This window comes from Pseudonaja textilis, chromosome 5 (assembly GCF_049901715.1).
Source record: "Pseudonaja textilis isolate UNSWEBS1 chromosome 5, rPseTex1.2, whole genome shotgun sequence".
Taxonomy (NCBI): domain Eukaryota; kingdom Metazoa; phylum Chordata; class Lepidosauria; order Squamata; family Elapidae; genus Pseudonaja; species Pseudonaja textilis.
In genome coordinates this window covers 27756780-27781973 of record NC_141994.1, presented here as the reverse complement: position 1 = coordinate 27781973, position 25194 = coordinate 27756780, and the positions used below count along the sequence as shown (strand labels likewise).

At 37.7% G+C, this 25194-nt stretch overlaps 1 protein-coding gene across 2 annotated transcripts in view; it reads left to right on the top strand.

Annotated features, from left to right (window-relative positions):
* NELL2 (neural EGFL like 2) overlaps positions 1-25194 on the top strand; it is a 94871-nt gene that overhangs the window by 48576 nt on the left and 21101 nt on the right. For both annotated transcript variants that reach the window (XM_087934390.1, XM_026700707.2), the window contains exons 13-15: positions 7911-8036; positions 14582-14704; positions 15249-15344. In XM_087934390.1, coding sequence (XP_087790516.1) covers positions 7911-8036; positions 14582-14704; positions 15249-15344 — 345 coding nt within the window. The remainder of the gene's footprint in view (positions 1-7910; positions 8037-14581; positions 14705-15248; positions 15345-25194) is intronic.

Here is a 25194-nt window from a genome sequence, read left to right as displayed (position 1 = left end):
CAGAACACGCCTCCAACCAATCAGAACACAGCTAACCCCCCAACCAATCAGAACACAGCCAAACCCCCTACCAATGAGAACACACCCCCACCCAATCAGAACACAGCCAAGCCCCCACCCAATCAAGTCCCACCCCACTGGCAGTTAAAAGGAGGAAGCAGCTGCAATCTCACATTACTCTGAGAAGCACAGAGCCGGAGACAGAAGCCTGAAGATGATGAATGAGACTTCATCGAAACGTTGCCTAGATACTTGAATCTTACGCGGGAGAAAACCCGAACAACCAAAGATCCACATACAAATACCATGAGAACCTCAGAAAATATATATATATATATATATATATATATATATATATATATATATATATGGGGACATGTTAATACATTTTGAGCTGTTGTATCATCGTAATTAAATAATTATGATTGTCCTTAAAATCATAGCATTCAAAGTAAACAAAAGGATTTTATAATATGCATAATTTTAATAACAGCATTATATTTGAAGGATTGAACAAATATTGCTACAGTTATGAATCTGCTAACTTATTACATGGTTTGTTCATTGAATATACATACACACAGTGTGTGTGTGTGTTTGTGTGTGTGTGTGTGTGTGTGTAGAATGCATTGCAAGTCAAGATGGGAACTGACTAGGGTGTGAGTGGCTGTGAGCAAAAACTGTTGGTTCAGAAGACCAAGAGTGGAGATAGCAATTCTCCATGGTTCAAAATATTCTAAAATCTAAGGTGAGGGTGCCATCTACTGATGAATGGAAAATATACCATACCCCTACAAGCCTGGGAAAATTCTGATAAGAGAAATAAACAAAATTCATCTGGAGGACTACAGTGATACCTACTGTTCTATAATTATCTACTTTATGATTACTAGAGACTCAAGTGTGAGAATAAGGAAGATTCTTAAGTAAAGTGACTTTTGACTTTTGGAAAGCTTCCTGATTACCTAAATGGAACTGATTGAATAATCCTGGGATATAAAGAACTATGATTATTATACTCTCAGAGGAGCAATATTAGGCTTGAATATATTGTTTTTGGACTATTGAGTAAGAGTGGGACCTACTTAAATAAGACAAGATACTCCACCAGGGGGAAATGAGTGAAATTTCAAAAGAAATGGCGTTGATGTTCCAAAGCATTAAGGATAGTATGACAAAGAGAAGAAAAAGAAGAAAAAGAAGGAGGAAAAGAACCTATTGCAAGGCATAAATGGTAAAATAGAAAATACCCTACAACTGATAATGAATGAAGATCAAAAAGGAAAGAGAAGAGACAACAGAAAGAATGGAGAAAAAGATAGAACAGACAAATCAGCAAATAAAGCAAGAAGATGAGAAGGAGAAGACAATGAAGATAATAATAACTGATGAAATATACCAAGGGGAAAGTACTTTAAGAGATTTAAAAATGGAATCAGATAAGCAGGAAGATATTTTTGAAAGGGAGATAGGGGCTTGGGCAGAGACTCTGGAGGTCTGGCAGCATAGGAGGATAGAGATGGGAGAAATACTTGGACTGAGTAGTGAAGACATAAATGTAGATAGAGACAAAGATCCAAGAGAGGAGTATGGGAGGCAAGCTAAAAAAACGAATAAGAATTGAGATATTAAGATGGACAAAAGATAATAGATAGAAAGGAAATATTTTTTCGTCTTCTTTTTAATATAATGATGGCCTGAACTAGAATAGAAGTAGGAATAATACACACTTTTTTTATAAAGCAATAGTTAGATGGAAAGATTAGAGGTCGACGGATGGTATGTTTAAATTAGTGGTCAAAAGTCATATGTTTAAATTGGTACTAGAATGGCATATTGAAATATTAAATTACTAAATAATGAAGGACTAAATCTTAATATAAAATGTGTATTAACACTAGGATTAGTAATGGTGGCCTGACTAGAAGCTAGAATAGAGGTAGAAATAAGAAATAGGAAGAATATTAGCATACATATTTTTATATAATAGAATAAAAGCAATAACTAGATGAAAAGATTAGAGGTTGAAAGATGGTATTACTATGTATGCTCAATTATTATGATCGGCATTAAAATGGAACATTGAAATGTTGAATAACTACTTTAAAACAAACATGTATATTAAGTTTATATTAATACATAAGTTTGACTAACAAATATTACTAATATTATTATTTTTATTTGTATCAAAATGAATGATACCCAGATACCACACTGTTCATGTATTGATGTTGATATATATTTAAAAATAAAGTGAAAATAAAAAAAAAAACCCAAACCCAGAGACATTCCATCTTGCCAGGGTTCTGTTTCAATCCGTTTCTCCCCATCCAGCCCTTAACAGCCTCAAGCACTGTTAGAGGGAGATCATGGCATTGTTTAACTCACCATGGGCCAAGATATATAACTATATGTGTGTGTGATGGGAGGTGTTTATAGACAGAGAGAGAGAGAGTCGGGGGCGGGCGAGAGAACGAGAACAGAAATGGAATCATAATTCACAAGTCAGGGATATTTTGCTTCTATAATGTTTCAAAACTTTGACATTCAACTGAATTTCAGTGAGTTATAATTCAGATGTTAGAACTAGTATTGCTTTAATATTTGTCCAGATTTTTTGTAATATTTTAAGGGTAGGGAGGAAATCTTCAAAAGTGTATTAATGTCTGTCTTTCTCCTTTTTCATGAAGATGGGCTTATTCTACCTGGAAAAAATGTGATTGTCTTTAAAGACAAGATTATCAAGAGTTTTCTTCCACCTCCCCACTTTTTTAATGAACATTTTGCCACTCTTCAAATTAAAACTTAGTTATTCCATGAAGTATTTTGAGAGTGAAGTGATATAAACCAATCTATGAATATTTCAGCTTTTGCTGAATATGACACCTGTTCATTATCTTTGTTCTTCTCTTACATTTCCTTGTTTTTGGGGGGGTGGGGGATAAAAGAATGTATAATTATACATTTTCTTTTCCATTTATTTTACTTGGTGTCATCAGGTACAGATAAAGAATTAATTATTTAAAAAAAACTGGTATTTTCAGGATCCATATTATGAAATAGATATAGTGCTATGTGGAAATGATCTCAGAAGACAGAAGGAAGAGGTATAGCCTAGACATCAGCCTAATTAATGGAATTGGTTCCAAAATAAGAGAGGGATAAAATTATTGCAGAAGTGACCCTTCATAGTTTTAGAAGAAAGTAAAAGTGAAGGATGGAATGAAGGTTACTTTCAGACTTTCAAGATTCTGGTTGTACTTCTTGTCTGAACTATCTCAGAAATACAATAATAGCTAAGCATCATTATCGTGACTAGTTTGAATTTTATGAGCAAAGAAAATACTTATGCATTTTAATACTGTGCTAAAACAGGTAATTTTACCCCATGATCAATAAACAGCAACCAAATTCTTAGATATTTTGAACAACCATATTTACAATATTTTTATTTAAAATGCTATTTTATTATCAGAGTGAAAGAGCGTGAAGCTGCAGCTGTAATTGTTGGCAAACTCAGAGGTGGTATTTAGCAGATTCTGACCAATTCTGGAGAACCAGTAACAGAAATTTTGAGTAGTTCGGAGAACCAGCAAATGCCACCTCTGATTGGCCCTGCCCCTATCTATTCTCTGCCTCCTGAGTCCCAGCTGATCGGCTGGGTCTTCTTTGGTTGCCCTGCATAGGAGAACGGAGCTGGAAAGCAGGTTAGTGGTATGGGGAGGGAATGGGGATTTTGCCGTAACCTTCCCCCAGGAGTACGGAGGGAATGGGGATTTTACAATATCCTTCCCCTGCCATGCCCAAGCCATGCCCACAGAACCAGTAGTAAAAAAAAATGAATCCCACCACAGGGCAAATTGCAGCTTTAATTACTACCACATATCAATTACTCCCTGTGTCTAGTGCACACTTACTGTATTACTGTACATAGTTTTGTCCCAAATAGATCTTCATGGAAATTAACTACATATTATATTTAAATTAGATTTTCTATTGAAGATTTTCTTCATCAACTGCATACATTAATGCTTGCCAATAAAGTCTAGAGTGATAAAAAATAAAGTGTTTTAAAAGGCAAGTAAAATAAAGTGCTTAAATGTATTTCATTAAAACTTGTGCCATCTGCAATATATTACACTTACAATTTTTAAACTTTTTAAAAATATGTATTTACAAATACTCATTATCTCTACTTCTAAAAATAGGGCCATTTTCTCTCAATAGCTTTCTTAATTATTTGGACTCCAGAAGATTGCACATTAACTGTAGTTATGCTAGAATTTCTAGATTCTTTTGCACATTCCCTATTATATATTATAACACCTTAGATCAGGGGTGGGATTCTACAGGTTCGCACCTATTTGCTAGAACTGGTTGTTAACATTCTAAGCAGTTTGGAGAACCGGCTGTTAGAAGAAATTACTGGCCTAATCCTGTAAAGAAGGCAGGAAGGAAACATTCTGGTGTTGCTTACAGAAACTGCCTCTCCGTTAACCCTTATTACATTCTTGGCAGGACTAGACTTCCTGTCTCAGGAACATCTCTGGAGTTTTTTTTCCCTTCCTTTGCTGGTACTTTGCTTGCATGGAGTGACCATTCAAACTTACAATGGCACTGAAAAAAGTGATTATGACCATTTTTCACACTTATGACTGTTGCAGCATCCCCACAGTTATGAGAGGCCAGGCGAGGAGATGTGTGCCTCGGTGTGAGTGATATTGAGTTGGCCACACCCAGACAATAACATGACCACCAAGCCATTCCCACCCAGTCACATGACCACCAAGCCACACCCACCACCTAAGCCACGCCCACAGAACCAGTTGTGAAAAAAATTGAATCCCGGCTTCTGGTTTGAACTTCTTCGGCGACAGACAGAAACCTGCGATCGTGTGTGGTTTCGGTCTGGGCTCGTCGCTGGAGTGCCCCAAGCCGGCTGGTTTCGGGGCTAAGCCACCCCATAGAGGTGGTGAAGAGGGAGGAGACTGCCAGCAGGGTTGAGGAGAGCCGCATCTCTCCTCCTCAGCTGGCCATTACTCCCTTTCTCGAAGGTGGTTGCAGCGGTGGTCAGAAATGGACACCTCAAAGAAGAACTTGACTGGGAAAGAATGTGCAGGAGGAAGATAAGAAGTGAAAGTTTTGGCTGACCGGGTTAAATTGCAAAAGCAACAACTAAGGTACCCTGGAATTTAAACTAAAAAAACAAATAACATCGTTCCCAAAGAAGATTCTGAAGCAGCGAAGGAAAGTGAAAAGGGAAAGGTTTGGCTTTTTTTCCCCCTTCTCTCTCCTTCCCTATACTGACAACTAAGAGACTTAAATAAGAAATTGTAAAAAAAAATCCACTTTGACATTAACAGGCAATTAAGCTGAAAATAAAACAAAATGTCAAAGGGATAATAAAGATTTCTGGACACTAATATTTTTCATAAGCAGGAAAGGAGAGAAAAAGAATAAAAGGGCAGGATCTGGAAAAAAGGGAGGAGACTGCCTGGAATTAAAAGGAATCTACAGTAAAACTTCAACAAGACTTCTAAAAGATACATTTTAACTGAAACTTGGCAACTAAATAGTAGAATTCCAGGAAGAAAAGCTGGAAAAAAAAAGCAAAAAGAAAGCTTGCTTGTATTTGGATTACTTGATGATCTTTGGATTCTTGGTTATTGCATTTGAATGACTAAAATTAATTGGGTGATTGTTTAAAAATTTATACAATGGCACTACTTCTGGATGAACTGAAAATGGAACTTAAAAAGTACAAAGAAGATGCACAAGGAGGGAGGGGTTCTTTTGGCTTCATTTTTTAATTCTTAGAAATGGAGATTTGGAACTATGAGAAACAACAAGAAACGTCTGCAAAACAAGAAGACTGGGACAAAGAAGAAGCCATCTTTAATGAACAAGTAATTCTATGTGGGGAAGAAAAAGGAAACGGGGTGGGGGGGAGAGAATGGAGAATTTAAGACTTAAAAAAACAAGCAAAGCAAAGAAAAATAATTCGAAAAATAAGTATAATACTGGAAAGCAACAGAAAAGGGGATTACAGAAGAGAGAAATAGAGGTAGAGAGACAAGGGGGCAAAAAGAGGAGAGAAGAAGAGAGGGAAGAAGGAAAGGAAAAGAAGTTATAAAGGAAAGAAACAAGATGTAGAGAAACAGGGCCTATTTAGAGATAATGGGTGAAAATTTAACTGAAAAAGGGATTCTGTAAAGGTACATAAGATTGTATTGTTATATTAGTAATAGAAATAATTTTAGAAAATTGGAAACAATGTATGATTAAAATGAGGGATAAAATAGTTACTGTAATCTAGTGAAATGTTTGTTAATAAAATAAATGAAATAAAATAAATAAGAAAATTGAATTAGGAAGGGACGGGAACATTTAATTAGTTAATGTTTTATAAAATATAAGTGAAGAGGGGGGGAATTAATTGTGGAAAGCTTATAACTGTTCCCATAGAAGTATGATATTTAATTGAAAAGTAATGTTAAAGAAGTTAAGATTTTAATGAATATTAACATTAATGATAGAATTGAATTGGAATGGAATGTGTTGTTTTAATTACATATATTTATAATCTTTTTTAAAAAGAATATAGTGTGTATTTTAAGAATGTACCAAGCAGAATCCAAATGGAAGTTATGTATTATATTGAATGTTATAACTTTAAGGTATATATTGAAGCTTAAATAAGAGTTAAATGGATAAAATTAAAAGATATAAAGGTGTCATACTCCAATCAGCAACGACAGGAGAAACTTTGTTTAATGAGAAAAGATAATATGAAATTGATACAGGACAGACAAAAAGTATAAATATAATGATTTGAATTGAGACGAGATAATTAAAATAAAATTGAGAAAATCAAAAGAGGGGAGAAGCTATGTAGAAAATGTAAAACAGTAATAAGATATGGAATAGAACATAAAAATGAGCATGAAATTGAATTTGTGTCTGTACGAAGAAATGTAACCCGGGATTACGCTACTTTCAAAAACGATGTTTTATTTGTATTTTTTTGGTGAAAACTCAAATAAAATTTACAAAAAAAAAATGGAATCCCACCCCTGCCTTAGATACTACACCCCACAAACTTTTTTTTTCTTTTTCTTATTCTATTCCTTTAGCTGTTATATCTAGTTCTTTAGTTAATTAGGAATTATGAAAAATATTAATTCCATCTCTTCTTAAAATTACTTTGTAAATCATAACATATTTTGATTTATTGTGCTAATTTGGTGGAATTCAAGACTTTTTTAGAAAATAAATTAGATAATGACTTAAAGGTAAATTTATATACCAGCATCATTTGTGTTGCTTCTTAGTTTAAGCAATTACTTCTTATAGATGATTTAATTGAAACAGGACTTTTTAAAAAATACAATAAGCAGTTCAGATCTGACTTTCACATGGAATGTGGTGGCTGCTGCTGTGATCTCTTTGAGATAATTTTCTAAGCTGCATAAGTAATAAAAATAATTTCACAAATATAAGTGCTGTGGATATTTGTTCTTCCATTTTAATCGATTACTGTTTTTATTAATTACTAATACTTAATATCTAATATTAATCAATAATTCCAGTCATTCTGACATTACTTATTAAAATTACTAAAATATTATTTTATATACTGTGTAAATTGTATATTTTTTATAAACTGTATAAATACACATATATACATACACACACATATACATATATAAAAAGTGTTACAAGGGATGAAGGAAATTGCTTCTATGACTAGTCACAGAATAAAAATTAGTGAGTGGGCTACTGTAACTTAAATCTCTGTCTAGGAAATAAGACAGAGACAATTGTTCTAATTGGCGACATTATTCCAATCTGTGTTAACAGCAGGATATTCAGCAGTGTTCGTTCAACTGGCCTTGTTATTTTATCCACAGATATTGATGAATGTGCTGAAGGGAGGCATTACTGTCAGGAAAATACCATGTGTATCAACACACCAGGATCATTTATATGTGTCTGCAAAACAGGTTACATCAGAATTGATGACTATTCTTGTACAGGTAAGAATAGATTCTTAACATAAGCAGGTGCCCATTACTTCAATTTTTTTTAAAGATTATTCACTTTTATAAGTCATTAGCAGATATAAAAATATGTTACTCTGTTTCTTTCATACAATGAGAGTCATATAATTACCAGAATTTTTTATGACATCTGTCTTGGTTAATTCTAATGTATTCTTACTGTTTTCCTCTTGTTAAAAAGGGAAGGCTTGATTTTTGTACTAACATAGAATGTATATGAATAAATGTAATGTAAGAAGTGAGGTGTAAGGAGATTAACCTCCCCTTCCTTCTTTCCAATTTTAAGCTCCTACCATCCTGCCCACTTTATGGTGTAGAGCAGGGGTGTCAAAATTTCACCGAGATCAGCATTATGGTTGCCCTCAAAGAGCCATTAGCCAGGTCACCACAACTAGATGGGCATGGCTGGGTGGGTGTGGCTGGTCGGCCATTGCTGACTTCATGCCACTCACTGGGTGTGATGACTCAGGATGGCTGGGTCAGGATGAAACGAATTACACTCGCTAATTTGACGTGGTGACTATTCAGTGCACAAACTCTTCACCTCCCCAAACTGCTGGAAGCCAAGTGTGTGAGCATGCATGTGCGTGCACGCGCATGCGCGCGCGCGCGCACACACACATGCATTCCAAGTTTGGGGACTTTTATCCACAGAGGAATGAGAAGGTGTTCTCCCCAAGCCCAGGCATGATTGGCAGTTTGTAAGCTCAGATGTAGATAAAAGTCTCCAAGCTTGCAATGGTGTGTGTGTGTGTGTGTGTGTGCATGTATACGTGTGCATGCATGTGTGTGTGCGTGTGTATGCAGAGCATGCCAAAGGAGATGTTCTTCTCCCAATCCCAGACATTGTTGCCATTTCCCTGTCTGGTGCTCCCTCCCAGCAAAGCAGGAGTCAGAGGACGCTGCTGCTGTGTGTGTAAGCATGGAGGAGAAAGTTTGCAGGAAGCAGACTGGTGGAGACCAAGATGAGTAGACAGGGGAGCAGTGTTCGCTCGTCCTGAACAAGTGACGCTGGCCCTTCTCAAAAGGGAATCCCTGTTTTCAATTACGTGTGGTAAGGATTCTGGCTTGTTGGAGCAGCCTTCCCTCATGCAGCTGTCTCACCACCCCTCCTCTCCATCTGTCAAGGCAAGTTGGACTTGGAGCAAGCATTCACATATTTGCATTTGTATGTGCAGGCAAACTTTTCGATAAACGCTTCTTCCAAGTGAGCCCTTCTTATTCCCATCTCCTTCCTTCCTTCCTTCCTTCCTTCCTTCCTTCCTTCCTTCCTTCCTTCCTTCCTTCCTTCCTTCCCATCCCTCCCTCCCTCCCTCCCTCCCTTCCTTCCTCCCTTCCTTCCTTCCCATCCCTTCCTTCCTTCCTTCCCATCCCATCCCATCCCACCTCACCTCACCTCCCCTTACCCCTTCTTATTCCCATCTCCTTCTTTCCTCCCTCTCTCCGCACTCAGGAAGGGATGAGGAGGAGAAGAGATCAGCAGCACAGCCAGTGGCCATGCTGCAGGTGGTTGTGGCTTTCCCACATGGAGTTGGCGTGGTCTCAGTGAAAGGGAAGTGCTTGTGTGCTGTGAGCCAGGCCAGCAAGCCAGCCAGGCCAGCAAGTGGACTATGGATATGCTGGTGTCTGGCACAGCGCTGATGTACAACTTGTGGTGGCTGTCTGGGCTGAAATGCAGTCAGCCTTAGATCTGATTTCTGGGAACTGGCATCCTGGGTGAAAGGGAAGCACTCAGAATGCATTCTGCCTGCTCGGCAAGATGATCACTAGGAATATCAGACCCCATATGCTCACTGCCTCCTGTGCTCCTTGCTGGTTCCAGGGCAGCCCTGCAGATCTATGGCTAAATGCATTCTAACCCAGATAACCATCATCAAGTTGTAGATCACCAAGCCATCACCAAGTTGTAGAGTCAGAAAGAGACTATCCAATTCGTGGTGGCCCAAAAATGGTGGAAGTCATGATATTGGGTTGGCATGGCTTAAGAAATGAAGCCAAACAATATATTGGCGAAAGGATGGGGTGCTGAATGATGACCCTGGAGAACCCAAAACATAGAGAAGAAGCATAGTGAGCTCCAGTCACAATCAGGAGGAAAGAAAGGGCCAGAGTACATGAGAATGGCTACTGAATAGGCACTCCAGGAGCCCACCATCCTCAAGGAGTATAGAGACCTAGCTGAAGCATTTAGCGAGAAGGAGTCTGACATCCTGCCTCACCATCATCCTAAGGACTATGCAATTGATATCTTACCAGGGGTGATGCTCTCTAAGCCTAAGATGTACATAATGGCCCCCAATGAGGTGTGAAGCTAAGAGACTTTGTAAATAAATATTAGCCAGGTGCTTCATCAAGTTGGCAAAATCCCAAGTGGCAGCCCCCATGCTGTTTAAAGAGAAAAAAGATGGGTTGTTGAGGTTGTGTGTGGATTTCCGCAGGATCAAAGGGGTCTGTGTGGAAAACATGTACCCGCTCCTTCACATGAAAGACATGTTGGGACACTTGTCAAAAGGAAATGTGTTTACTAAGCTGGACTGAGGGAGACATTCTACCATATGAGAATTAAAGAAGGAGATGAGTGGAAGACCACATTTAACTGCCCTTGGAATGCTACTAATTTAGAGTGATGCCTTTTGGGCTGCAAGGAGCACTAGCCGTGTTCATACAACTGATAAATGAAATGTTGCATGAGCGTTTGTACAAGGGGCTCCTTGTGTACCTGAATGATATTCTCATCTACTCTGAGACAATGGAGAAACTGATGTGCCAGGTGCTTAGAAAACTCCTGGATGCTAAGCTGTATGCCAAACTGTCAAAATGCAAGTTTCATAAAACCAGTCTTGACTACTTAGGATACCAGGTGTCATGTGAGGGAATAGAGATGGACTCAGAGAAGGTGAAAGCCATTTTGGAGTGTCAAGCCTCCCGAGCCCCAAAGCTGCAGAGTTTCTTAGGTTTTTAAGGCAGTTTATTCCCTCATTTGCTCAGATTGCCTTGCCAATCACAGAGTTGCTCAAGACAGGTGGAGGTGGAGTGAAGCCCAAACCCAACCAGCTGCTAAACTGGGTTATGGAATGCCAGGTAGTGTTCAAGAGACTCAAACAGCTAGTCCTCAAACACCCAAACCCAGACAAATCATTCGTAATACAGGCAGATACAAACAGTGTGGCAGTGGTGGCAGTCCTGCTCCAGAAGAATGTAGGGGGGAAGTTGCAACCCTGTGCTTACACATCTAACAGTTTGTCCCACAAACTAAATGAGACTAAGAGATTCTGGGAAGGGTGGAAAAAGAGTTTTTGTGGTTTGTTGGGCCCTGCTAACATGGAGGCAGTTCCTAGAAGGCAACAAGGTCCCCATTGAAGTATGGACAGAGCACAAAAACCTGGAGTATCTGATGACATACACACCCCAGAAACTTTCCCTGAAGCAAGTGCTTTGGGCCCAATACTTCAACTGATTTGACTTCAGACTGAAGTATATTCTGTGAAAAAGAACTTCTTAGCAGATGCACTTTCTCAGATACCCAGTAGAAGAGCATCCAGGAAGAGATAGTTAATTCTATTATACCCTTTTAGCAGCTAGTGAACCAAGTCTCTACAAGACAGCAGATGCGAGGGACCCTACTGATGCCCAGTGATGCCCTAGAGCAACAGTTGAAAGAAGCATTGCAAAAAGATGTGTGGTTCAGGACCCATTGGGAACATGGACAATATCAATCTTCCAACCAATGGATTCAATAAAAGGAGGCATCTTCAGGAATTTTAAAATCCCAAAAGCAAACCTATTGAGTCCATCATTTCAGCACTGAAAAAAGCAAAACCAACTCTTAAGTTTTCCCGCACAGTTAAAAATGAATTTTATCCCCTCCTTCCATGGAACTGGTCACATTGTCCAATTAGGAATCAGTCTTTTGTTTTGATAACAGTCCACATCTTGGCAGACACCTGAAAAAGTGTCCTTTGTTCTCATGGTTGAAGATTGTAGCCTCCGCATTCCATCTCACCCTTCCCTTCCCCCAGTTCTTTGGCAAGTTGGAAAGCAATAATAGTCACAGGAAGCTTAAGTGTTTTTCAATCTTGACAATTTTGTTTGTTTGTTTTGTTGCCTAGATCTGGCAGTGCCCTCATAAAGCAAAATGGTAAATCATAAAAAGAAAGAAAAAAAACATCCTATTCATATTGTAGATTGTTTAAATGCATTAAGGTTTTAAAATTATTGTAAAGCAATTAATTTCAAATCTCTTCAATATTTTCACCTCATTATTAAAGATCAACTGTTTCTGCTGCTAAGCTTTGAATAGTATAAACCTATGGTGGTGAACCTATGGTACGCATGCCACAGGTGGCATGCAGACCCCTCTCTGTGGGTATGTGTGCTGTCACCCCAGCTCAGCTCCACCGTGCATGTGCACCGTGCATGCCTCCCATTGGCCAGCTAGTCTTTGGACCTCTGGAGCATGCATGCAGGGTGCGTGTGCATGCATGGGACATGAATGCACACTGCATTTTGGGTATGCATGTCTGCACCTTTGGCATTTGGTGCCAAAAAGGTTGGCCATCACTGCTATAAACCATTGAGGGACATATTCCAAAGTTAATTTTCATTCATGGATGTCAAGTGATTTTTTTCCTATATTTTTGGGGACTTCAAATTTCTTATGAGATCTTCTAAAATACATACCCACCACTATCATAGTGTAGCATTTTGAGGAAAACACTTGTAGAGGCAGTCAAGCAATTTTTGGATGAAACATGCCTGATGTAACTGATCTTCCTTTTGAGGAGTGTCTGATAGGTTTTCCAGGATTTCCTCAATCATATTTTGAAAGTAACAATCTCAAGCATCGAAGTAGAGGCATAAAATGAGCTGTCCTGATATATTTAAGCTGTCTAAAATTATATATATTTAATATTTTTAAAAAGAATATCTAATTAGCAACTAACTAGGTGTAACCAGTCCAAATTGGTTTTCAGTTCTAAATTGGTCAAGTACTCTTTAACCAGCTGAGACACAAAAAGTACATGTATTCTTTGACTTACAATAGTTAATTTAGTTACTATTTGAAGTTACAACAGCACTGAAAAAAGTGACTTATGACCATTTTTTACACTTATGATTATTGCAATACCATGATCACCTGATCAAAATTCAAATACTTGGCAATGGATTCACATTTATGACAGTTGCAATGTTTTGGATTCATGTGAACTTCTGACAAGCAAAGTCAATGGGGAAACCAGATTCACTTAACAACCACATTACTAACAACTGCTGTGATTCACTTAACAACCAGAGCAAGAAATGTCATAAAGGGGGGCAAAATCCACTTAACAAATGTTTCACTTAGCAACAGAAATATTGGGCTCAATTGTGGTTGTAAGTTGAGGACTATCTGTACCCTTAATGCAGAAAGAAATTCTAGTGATCTGCTGGAAGTTTCCGTATAACATAGAGGGAACAGGAGAGTAATCAATCTCGGCTATTAGAGAATGGTGTTTTGGGAAGCCACTTGGTGTTAGTTGGTAGGAATAGTGTTTTTATTTTTTAAAAAAATATACTGTCAGTGTTCCAGAAAAACAAACTCCAACACCAAAACTCTGAGACAGGCATTTTCTCAAAGTTCCATTTTATTCGAATTGTCATACTGGCACATCTGGGAAAGCCTGAATCTGAAAGTTCCAGGTTTTCCCTCAATAATTGAAATTCAAAACCCCATCCCCTGCACCCCTCAGTCCACCACATGGCCCAAACACCATATGTCCCAACTTGAGACATTCTTCTAACCACTCCTCAACAAGGTGCAGAATAACATGACCTTGACAGAAAAGAAGAATGCTATTATGTCTAACTACATCCACCCTATGAAATCCCCCCTCCCAGTTTCCCAGACACAGGAATGTGGCAGCATGGAAGCTTCTGGTACTAATATGGTTTCCAAGGCTGACATATACATTATATTTGTATTGTAGTTTGCATTGTATTTTATTTTCAGTTCTGTTACCCAACTGATGAGATGGATTGATATAAGATTATACCAATCGATCAATCAATAAATCAATTGTATTAAAATTCAGAAGTTTTTGGGTTCTTCTTTGTGATGTTGCATGATCCAAAGTATTTTAGGAAGTATGGTGTAATTAATAATAATAGAAAAAGGAAAGATGTAAAAGTAATCTATACTTTTACTATTATTTGTATCTCTCAAGATAAGGTAAGGTAGGGTAGGGTAGGGTGGGATGAGATGAGAGAGACAAGATGAGTTAACACAAGATAAGATAACCTTTATTGTTACTTACATCACATTATATTGATACAACAGATTTCTTCTAAGTTATCTTTACTCAAGTCCTACTAAATCCAATAAGACATAGTAAGTACCACTGTTTCTGCAGAGTTTAACTCAATATATTAATATGTTTATTTACAGACCAATTACAAGGAGAAAAATGCAGGCAGAAATGAATATATCAAGATATGTTACAATATTAAATGCTACATGGTTTTCTTTTTTTAACCTTTAGAGCATGATGAATGCCTCACCAACAAACAGAACTGTGATGAAAATGCACTGTGTTTCAATACTGTAGGAGGACATAACTGTATTTGCAAACCAGGTTATACTGGAAATGGCACCATATGCAAAGGTAAGATATGACAACATGATTCAGATTTCAAATCCCTTTGTTTCTCTAACCTTTGCATTCCAACATCCATTGTTAGTACCATTTCCTTTCTTGATGTTGCAATTAGCACCAGATATTTATTTTTCACACCTTATGTGCTAAACTTGCTTTTGCACCTGAAAGATTAATGTGATTGCAGTTCTGAAAAATCCAAAAGGTATGTAAGTTTGATTATTTGGATATGTCAGCAAAATAATGATACATTATTATGTGAAATCATCCAAGGTCAAAAAGGTTATAGAGAGTGATAGAAGATGACTGTGGCAGATATGCAGCCTTGTCACCAAAGCAAAAAGGGATAAAATACATCTGAAGCCATGTGGAGGGGGGTTGGTTCAGTATAAATTTGCAGGATTCTTTTAGGAGTTTATAATATTTACTGTGTGTTCAAATTAAACTTAAATAATTTTTATTCAGATATTTAGAAAATATCCTTCTCTCCCACTTGAAATAGAATTGAAAATCTTATAATTTTTCCTCTTATAATTTTCTTCAATGGTTTCAGCCTTTTGCAAGGATGGTTGTAGAAATGGTGGAGTTTGCATTGCCTCCAATGTCTGTGCCTGTCCACAAGGATTTACAGGCTCAAGCTGTGAATCTGGTAAGAGATCCTTTACTATATTACCAAGCACATAACTGAAGTTTTGTGTATAACAAAAAATAAGAATATCTTCTTGAACACGATGGTTTATGTTGAATGAGACAAGAATTGCCAGGACCTCTATGAACCCCAAGCTTACTCTATGAAAATTGAGCAAAAAAAGAGTTTATTTTTGGCAACATTTTTTTAGTCTCAGAGTGGTAAGTTTACCGCTAAGATCTGGAGGGAGATTTAAAGCTCTATTGGGTCATCCCAAGGATTATCCTCAGCGTTCCATCCAGCATGCAATGGAGCAGCAGAGAGAGCGAACGCCATGGTGGAACAATAGATTAGATGCTATGTAAATTATCAACAAGAAAACTGGGCGGAGTTATTACCATTTGCAGAGGTTGCTTATAATAATGCAGTACATAGCAGTACAGGGTTGACTCCATTGCAAATCAATACTGGCATGGAATTTGTCCTTATGCCAGAATTACCTGGAGAATCCCCACATCCATGTCTGTAACAGAATGGATGAACCCATTAAAAAGGGGTTGGGAGGATACGAAAAAAGCTTTGACTGAGGCTGCTAAAGAATACAAAAAGCAGGCAGACAAACATAGATCCCTCCAACCATTGTTTAAAGTAGGAGACAAAGTATTTTTGTCAATGAAATATCTCAGATTGAAACTTCCTAGTAAGAAGTTGAGCCCTAAGTTCTTAGGTCTATTCCCAATATCAAAGGTAATCAATCCAGTCACAGTCCAATTAAGTCTTCCCTGGTTATTGGGAAAAATACACCCAGTGTTTCATAGTAGTTTATTAAAACCAGCTGTTACATCAATTATAAGACCAATACCAACAGCTCCCCCTAAATTATGAAATTATGAAATCAAAATTATGAACACATTATGAAATCAGGAAAATCCTTGATTCTAGGTTACATCAAGGAAGATTACAATAATTGGTATTGTGGAAGGGTTACCCTGAATCAGATGCTACTTGGGTAAAAAGTCAGGATGTACATGCAGATAGGTTAGTTAACCAATTCCATGAAGAATTTCCCAACAAGCCAAAGGGTCCTCTTGGAGGGGGCAGAGGGGATTTAGGACTTCGCATTAACCCCTGGTTGTGTTTTGTTTATGATTTCTTATAGGAGGTTAATTTCTCAAGGGGGGATGCCTGTCAGCTTTGGAATCCTTATTCATCGCTGCCACATAGTTTGAGAAAGCAGGAGGGGGTGATTTTTATTGAGCAGCTCTAACTAGACAAAATAGAATTCTTTTGTTAGTTCAAGGTCATAGAATGTGGCTCAGAGACAAAAAGGAACTTACTTTGGGATTGGTTCATGTGATATGATGATGAGAGAAAAGGGGATGGTTTGTAGTTTGGGACATTGTGGGAAGTCTGGGAAACTTTTAGTTTTGAAATTCCACAGATGTGGCAGGTACTTTTGAGATTATGTTTGTCTCGGAGTTACTGATTGGAATGGAAGTTCCTCGGAACACTGACATGTAACACCCCAGTGGGGTGTTAAAAGCAGTTTTCCACTCATCCCCTTTCCTAATTCTGATGCAGTAGTATGCCTCTTGTAAATCTAATTTTGAAAAAAAAAATTTTTTTCCACGCTGATGGTGTTCAGGTTACAGAAATCCACACAGAGTCGTAGGGTGCCATCTTTCTTTTAGAACAATACTGGGGCTGCTATTTTTGGTTGGGTGGGTTCGATGAAACCCCTTTTTAGATTTTTGTCAATAAATGCTCTGAGTTCATTTAGTTCTCTAGTACATTTTTGGTTTTGAAAGTTTAGCTCCCAGCAGGATCTCAATGGCACAACCTGTGGCACGATGAAGCAGGAGTTCATTTTTAGTTTGAATTTAGTTTACTTTATTGTCATTGCACCTCGTACAATGAAATCAAACACCATCTTCATGACCATGACCATGAAAATAAACACAAATACACATCCTTCACTCTTCACATATTGAACCAGAAATCCCCGACACCACACCAACATTGCACTATACAGCAGAATTCAAAAGAGCTACTGCCCTGGGATAGAAGCTGTTTTTCAGCCTATTTGTCCTTGTTTTAATTATTCTGTACCATCTGCCAGATGGTAATAGTTCAGAAAAAGGGTTCCCAGGATGAGATGGATCTTCGAGAATGTTTTGAACTTTCTTAAGGCAGCAGAAGCTGGGCTCCTGGTCAAAATGCCAAGAACAAAGGATTGAGTAATCCTTGATTGAGTTTTATACATTTTCACTAAAGGAGAAGGTGGGACAAAGTGAGATAATAAGAAATATCATCTAATAAACATTTTAGGAATAATTCTACAATTTGTTCTGTTGGTCTCTAGCTGTCCCTATTCCCAAGTCTTGGCTAACAAAAGCCCTAGGAATTATCTAATATACATTTGATTTGCTGAAGCCCCAACTTTAAGCTGAGGTCTGCAAGTTGCTACTTTTATCAGCTTTCCAATTAGCCAGGATTGTTACAAGATTTACACATGCATATCTCCTATAGATAAGCATTCTTTGTTCTTGCCAGACAGACTCCACAATTACAGGCTTCCTAATTTACTTTGAAGTATGTGCCATAACCTGGCTTTATTTTAGCAGATGGCCCATCAATCTGGCTAGCATCCTGTCAATGTGTGAGAGAGCTGAGGGCTGTTTGGAAACTGAAACAGTATTTGCTGTGTGAGCAAGAAGGAGACAGCAAGGAGCCTGGGCATGGTTTAGCTCAACTGTTCTATACTAAAGCTGCTTGGTGCTGTGAAATTGAAATTGAAACTTCTCTGCTTGTGTTTTGCATTTGGAACAGATTTCTTTTCAGGTGGGGAGGGGCAGTGGAAGTCCTTAGTATTGAAGCATGTTAATAATAATATATAAAATACTAATGCTGTGATGGCCATTTTGAAAAACCCTTTCTTAGTGAGCACCTAGAAGCCAAGAGGAACATACCTGCCAAATTTCAAGTTTGTAGGCTTTATGGTTCTGGAGATTTTGTGATGATGCATGAGTTGGTTTTCGCTTTTATATATATAGATTAGATGCTCCTATGTTTTTATGGCATAGGTAATACATTTGCAGAGATAAATCATAGAAAAACGCAGCCAAAACAAGGGGACATAAACGATGCAAACAGCTTACTAAAGGGTAAAAAAGGAACAACCACGTGAAATACCTTTTCCCTGAATATCAAACCAATCCCCAGGAGGAAATGTCTGACCCTGTATATTTAGTCATTATATTATTATGATACCATTAATATACTTTGATGTTTAGAAGATTAAAATTCAGCTAACATGTATGAAGTATTTATTTATGCCTATCTTCATTTGTATGTCACATTCTGTGGAAACTAAATAGTGTTGTGTGATCAAACCTAAGACTCTTTATCTCTCAGCAAACTGGTCACTCTAATATCATCCATGAGCTGTTTCACAGAGGTCATAAGTAAGAATAAATTGTCCGTGTCCAATTTTGCACCTGGAAGCAAAAGGGCAATTTTAACTGGGTTAATTAAAGCTTCCATACCTCACTAATCAGTTCCAGGCCCATTTCACTTATTGATTTGGATTCCACACAGTCCCCTGGGTGCTTACTTTAATATTAAAACAGTAAGACTTTCTGTATTATACTTCTAATTGGGATTATACGTAATCTGCACAAAGTTTCTATTTACCTGACATAAACTGTGTTGATCCATATTTAACTATCTCTTGGTAAGATATGATAAGGATCACAGATTTAGTAATTTTGTATCTTTAACCTTATTTTTTATCCTTATAATTCTACTTTATGGGATAATATTGATATTTTAAGTATCAAAAAATACAGTAATTTACTATGGTTTTGGACCCTGAACCCATATTCAACGTTCACCTGATTGCTTTAAGTTAATTAAAATGTACATTTGTATCTATGTATAATTTCAGATATATCAATATATAGAAGAATTCCATCAGTGTGCTTGAAACATCGATACTCAGAAAATGCTTAAAATAATGACGAGAATCTCTTGCATGTCACTTTACAGCATTGCAATTCCATTTTTACTTCACAGAATTGTATGTACTTGTCAAGCATTATAGATTATGGATCATCTGAGTTTAAATGCTGTCAAATCTTTAATGTCTCATTTTATTCTAAAGAATTAGAGAAATCTCTAACCTTCATATAAGAAATTATTTATTTATTCAATTTTTAAACTGAGGAAGATCCTGATATAAGTACGCTGTACAGTGGTAGAAAATGAATGCCCCACACCAATCATAAAAAATTGTGCTGGAGTATCTTCTTTTCTATTTTCTTTAAAGAAAAAGGCAAGTTCTTTCTCGAGCCATTGTATAAATTCCTTCTCCTTTAGGATAGTATTATTTAACGTCCATCTCGATCTTTTTTTTTTTGGCCCTTCCATTTGATTGTCAATGGGTTGTGATCTGCCCAAGTACTTGCTTCAATGTTTATTTCTTGAATACTAGATATTAATTCCGTTGAGATCCAGATCATATCTAATCTGGACCATGATAGGTGTCTATTTGAATAAAAAGTATATTGTTTGGTTTTAGCGTTTCTTTCTCTCCATATATCTTTTAAAATTAATTCGTCTGTCATTTTAAAAAAGGATTTAGGAAGTACCTTTCTATTATGTTTTGCTGTTGTTGCTATATAGTCTAATTTATTGTCCACAATTCCGTTAAAATCTCCCAATATAATTATATTGGCATAGTCCAATCCAGTTATTTTCATATGTAATTTTTTATAAAATTCTTCTTGTTTATCATTCGGGGCGTAAATTGCAATCAAAAGTGTTTTTATATTATTATCCATCATTTCCACCATTAATATTCTTCCATCTTCATCAGTGTAGATCAGTTTTGCGGGGATAGCCTCTTTAATATATAAGACCACTCCTCTTTTCTTACATTGAGTCAAAGAAGTAAATAATTTCCCTAATTTTGGCTGCACTAACAATTGTTCATGCTGTTTTTTAATGTGTACTTCTTGTAAACAAATTATGTCAAACTTTAATTTCCCTAGTTTATGAAAAGTCTTCCTTCTCTTGGCAGCTGAATTCAGTCCGTTTATGTTCATTGTTATCAATTTTTTCTCTTCCATGATGATATTTTATATTTAGACTTGGCGGGTCTCATACATCTTGGTTCACGTTGGTCTTTGATATCCACCTGTCCACGTACTACCCCTTCTTCTTTTCCCATCTCCATTTGTTCCTCTTGGGATTCAGTTAATAAGACCTCTTTTTCTGCCTCTTCCTCTCTCCTTCCAAAGAAATCTGCGTAGAAGATTTCTGCTTTCTCAACTGAATCAATTCTATATCTCTGTTCTTGCCATATGAACGTCAATCCTTCTGGGATCAGCCATCTGTAATTCACCTCCTTCTTCAATAACGTTTTGGTCAGAAATCGATATTCTCCTCTCATCTCTCTCACTCTTCTAGGTATTTGTTTTAGGACCAGGATTTCTTTACCTTTGTATTTCAACATCTTCTCTCTTGCCGCTTGTAAAATCTGTGTCTTAATAGATTTTTTGCTAAATCTAATGTGGACTTCTCTGGGCAGGTTATTTCTCATCGCATATTTTGTGGATCATAAAAAATTGTACTGAACTTTCTATCCTGCTTCTAGCAAAATGGCTGTAGTGTGTTATTTTGTTTTAGTTTTAGTTAATAACTGGTTAACCTTTATTAATTATATTAGTCTTGTGAAAACCTTAACCGACAAATGTTTTCCTTAAAATAAATATTAATAATCAGATTGCTTTTTATAAAAATATAATAAACAATGAAAGTACCTACTCTACATACTATGACTCTGGCAGAGTACATATTAAGGGAGAAACAGGTTGTTTTCAACACTACTTAATGTTTATTGCAAATTCTACTATACTAAAGCCTAGGACCTTTTAAATTCTCAGGATATCTTAGCTTATTTCCATTAATCAATATTTTTTCCACTTTTAAACAGTATTCACGGTGAATACATGCCTTTTAAAGACATCTGAGAGAAAGCAAGATACCATTAAAGTTTGTGATGTTCCCTATATAGGAATGAATCAGGATTAAATAAATTAGCCTGGGTCAATTTCAGAAACTCTTTTATACCATAAGAAAATGCACTGTGGTGCACTTTTTAAAAATTTAAAATGTTTTGCAAAAGAGGCACTGAATTTTTCTGTCAACTTAATCAGTTTGATCAGAAAGAATGAGTGAATAATGTAGAGTGTATATAATGTATAGAATTCACACAAGTAGAAAAGCTTTTGCAATGGAATAAATTGAAGAGGGCAGAAAAGAAAGAACGAAGGAGATGGAATTATATGTGTGTGTGTGTATACACATACACACACACACACATATATACACATTGTGTGTGTGTGTGTGTGTGTATATACATACATACATACATACATACATACATACATATATATGGGGTGTATGTGTATATTTGTGTTTCCCCCAAAATAAGACCCAGTCTTATTTTCTTTTTGACTGCAAAATAAACACTAGGGCTTATTTTCAGGGAAATATGATTTCAGGGTGATCAACCTGGCTGGGCACCCTCCTAGCACACATTCAAGAGCTAGCAAGTGCATGGGAACTGACCATATCCAGTAGCAGCTGCAGTGTGCCAGTACCTTGGTTGGCACACTATGGGGCTGCACAGAGCAGAAGGCACAGAGCAGAAGACAGGTGACAAACCTCCTGTGGTCGCCCGCCATTTCAGCCCACAGATGCTTGGTTTCCCGCAAGCCACATGATGTGTCCGGGTCACCTGCCTCTCCCCACTTCTGTTTCTGCCTGCTGCTTGGACGTGTACTCACCTGTGCTGTGCAGGCTGCGATTGCTGCCAGATAATGTCAGTTTGCATGCATTTGTCATGCCCACCTCTTCGTTAGGCTTAAATTAGGCTGGGGCTTATTTTCGGGGTAGGTTGCATTTTGGGAGAAATACATACATACATACATACATACATACATACATACATATGCTGATGGGAGTGGGAGTGCAGGTATCACTAGCCCCGCCCTCTCCATCTCACTGTCTGTTTGCCCTTGGCTGCAGGTTAGCCAAGCTCTCAGCATGCCCCAGCCTCCACTTGCCCTGCCTGCTGGTCCAGTTGCTGCTCAGACACTTCTCAGCTGTTGTAGGTGTCGTGCTGGTCACCAGGGGGCTGCCCATGCTGGAGCTAGCCTTGCAGGGACTCTTCACCTTCCTGGCAGGGTGTGTAGAGGCCAGAACATGCCGAGAGCAGACAGTGAGACAGAGAGAATGGAGCCAGTGGAAGCTGCCCAAACACTTTTCACCCAGAGGGAGATGTAGCTTTGTCTGCTTGCAAAGGGGATGCTTTGAAATGGAATGTCATCGTTCCAAGTAATGAACCCAGGGAAGTCAGAACTCTGACATGATGTGCAGGTTTAAGAAACCCTCTCTTGAGTACATCATCTCAGCACTTAGAAAGATGAAGCTAGCTCTAAATAGTTCCCACGCTCAGAGATAGTTAAAAGAATAGGATTTTCCCATCCCCATGTGTCTATTAAGTCACATGGGCCAATTATGTCAGCTATAAGTTCCCACTCAACTCTGACAGGTGGCATGGCCTTGGTTCACACTGAGTGGTAGACGTTTTGACTAGCAGCTGAGGTATCACATTCCTAAGTTCCCCATCCCCCACCCCCACAAATGGCAACCAAGAAACGAAAGAGAAAGTAGCATGAGAAAGAAAGGCTTCAGATGAGGTCATTTTGCAAGTTGGCAGGGAGCTAATTGCTCCCTTTGAAATCATCCCCTTCGCAAGCACACAAAGCTTTGAGTCTCTGTGGATGAAAAGTGTTCGGTCACCTATGGTGCACTTGGGAATGGAGTGATTAGCTCCTTTTCAAAGTGTCCCCTTTGCAAACATCTCCCTCGGGGCGAAAAGTGTGCAGTAGAGCCAGGTGGAGGCAGAGGCGATCCCAATGCCGACTCCATTCCATCACCTCTCAGCTTGCCTGTGGCCATGCTGACCAAACACCCATGCAGGGCTTTGAGATCACCTGCCTCCCCCAATGCCTCTGCCTGCTGCTGGGGCCATCACGCAAACCTCCTGCGAGTCAGGTAGCCATGCAGCATGTCCGGATCAGCGTGTCTTCTCCCCCACATCTCTGCTTCCACGCTTGGACTTATCAGTATTTGCACTGTGCCAAGGGACTGCTGCTGCCAGACACTCTCAGCTCATGTGCACTCACCACCTTTCATGCTGGCCACACCCATCCCCCCCAGGCTTATTTTCAGGGTAGGGTAAGCCCACCCCAAAAAATCAGGCTAGGGCTTGTTTCCAGGATGGGTCTTATTGGGGGGAAATTCAGTGTGTGTCACACACACACACACACACACACACACTCACACACACACACACACACACACCTATGGTATATAGGTAAATATATATATATAACAAGCAAAATTCCATTTCCTTCTTTCTTTCCTCTCTGAACATCTTTAATTTTTCCATTGCCAGAGCTTTTCTATTTGTGTGAATTCTAGTGTTTTGACTTGCCTATTACAACCTTCTCTCTTTTAGATTTTTCATGCTCTATCATTCCATCATATCCATTTCACAAAATGGATATAATAAACCAAATTATTCACCTCATTGTTTAGCTTTGCCATGATGGTTACTATTTAATACTTATAATTGCCTACTGCTTAATTTCAGATTTAGCATAAACTCTTTCTACAGTCCTCAGCATTATCTTTTATATTCTCTCTTTCTCTTCATATTTCTTATTGTGGACAATTTTGGCACAATATGAACCCATATTTACTTCTTAAACTTGAACATTCATCTTTTTCTTTTATGCCTTCTTGTGTTGAATTTTATGCTGCAAAAGGTAAATGAGGACTATTTTTCCACCAATATTTATTAAAAGGTATGAATTTGATATACAATCAATAATTTTTTTTACAGTCATAGACCAACATTACAAATAAAATCATTAAAAAAACAACATTAAAAATAAAAGACAGACAGAATACTATATTGTGATGGTTGGTGGATTAACAGTCAGCAATTAAAGTTTGCCTTTTATATACAACTTAGAAGAATTTGACCACATTCAGAGTAATTACTTCAGACTAATCGGATAATAGTAGTTGCATGTAACAAAGATCAGATTTTCCAGATATTTTATTAGATGAGGTGTTATAAATTGAGTCTATGAGTCTTTATAGAAGATGCAGTATAACAATAGGACATAAGCAACAGTTTCAGTGGCCCCTTGTCCACAGGGACAGTCTCAGTTCATATGGTATTTTTTTGTATCAGGCCTCCAAAAGGGCCTTGGGAAGTGTGTTGCAGCATACTAAGGTTAATGCCCTTCAGATTTCGATGAACGTTATTTGATATAAATAACACAGCATTAAATGGGGTGTTTGACTGCTCATGTAAGCATTATTGGGAAGAGCAGCCCCTTGTTGGATTTCCAGATCTTTAATATGTTGTTTAAGTGTATTAAGTGCACACTCATACCCTATCAATAAAAGCACTTCCTTTTAGAAACCAAGTTATTAGAATTTTTGTGATATGGTCCTGAATCATACTCATTTAAAATTATCATCTTTAAAAAGAAAAATCAACCCTGTAGGATTTTTTTTTTACCAAATGTGCAAAAATGTACATTTATGTACCTGTTTCAATTTTGGCTAGTCCTGCCTCCCTCCTTATGTAGTACTACATTTGGGACACAATGCACTTCCTGAAATATGGCTCTTTGGAATTTGGATTGCACCTTTTCCAGAAGAGTAAAAAAGGAGTAAGATCCCAGCTGAGCACCAAAGAGTAATTGTGCATGAGCCTGAATAT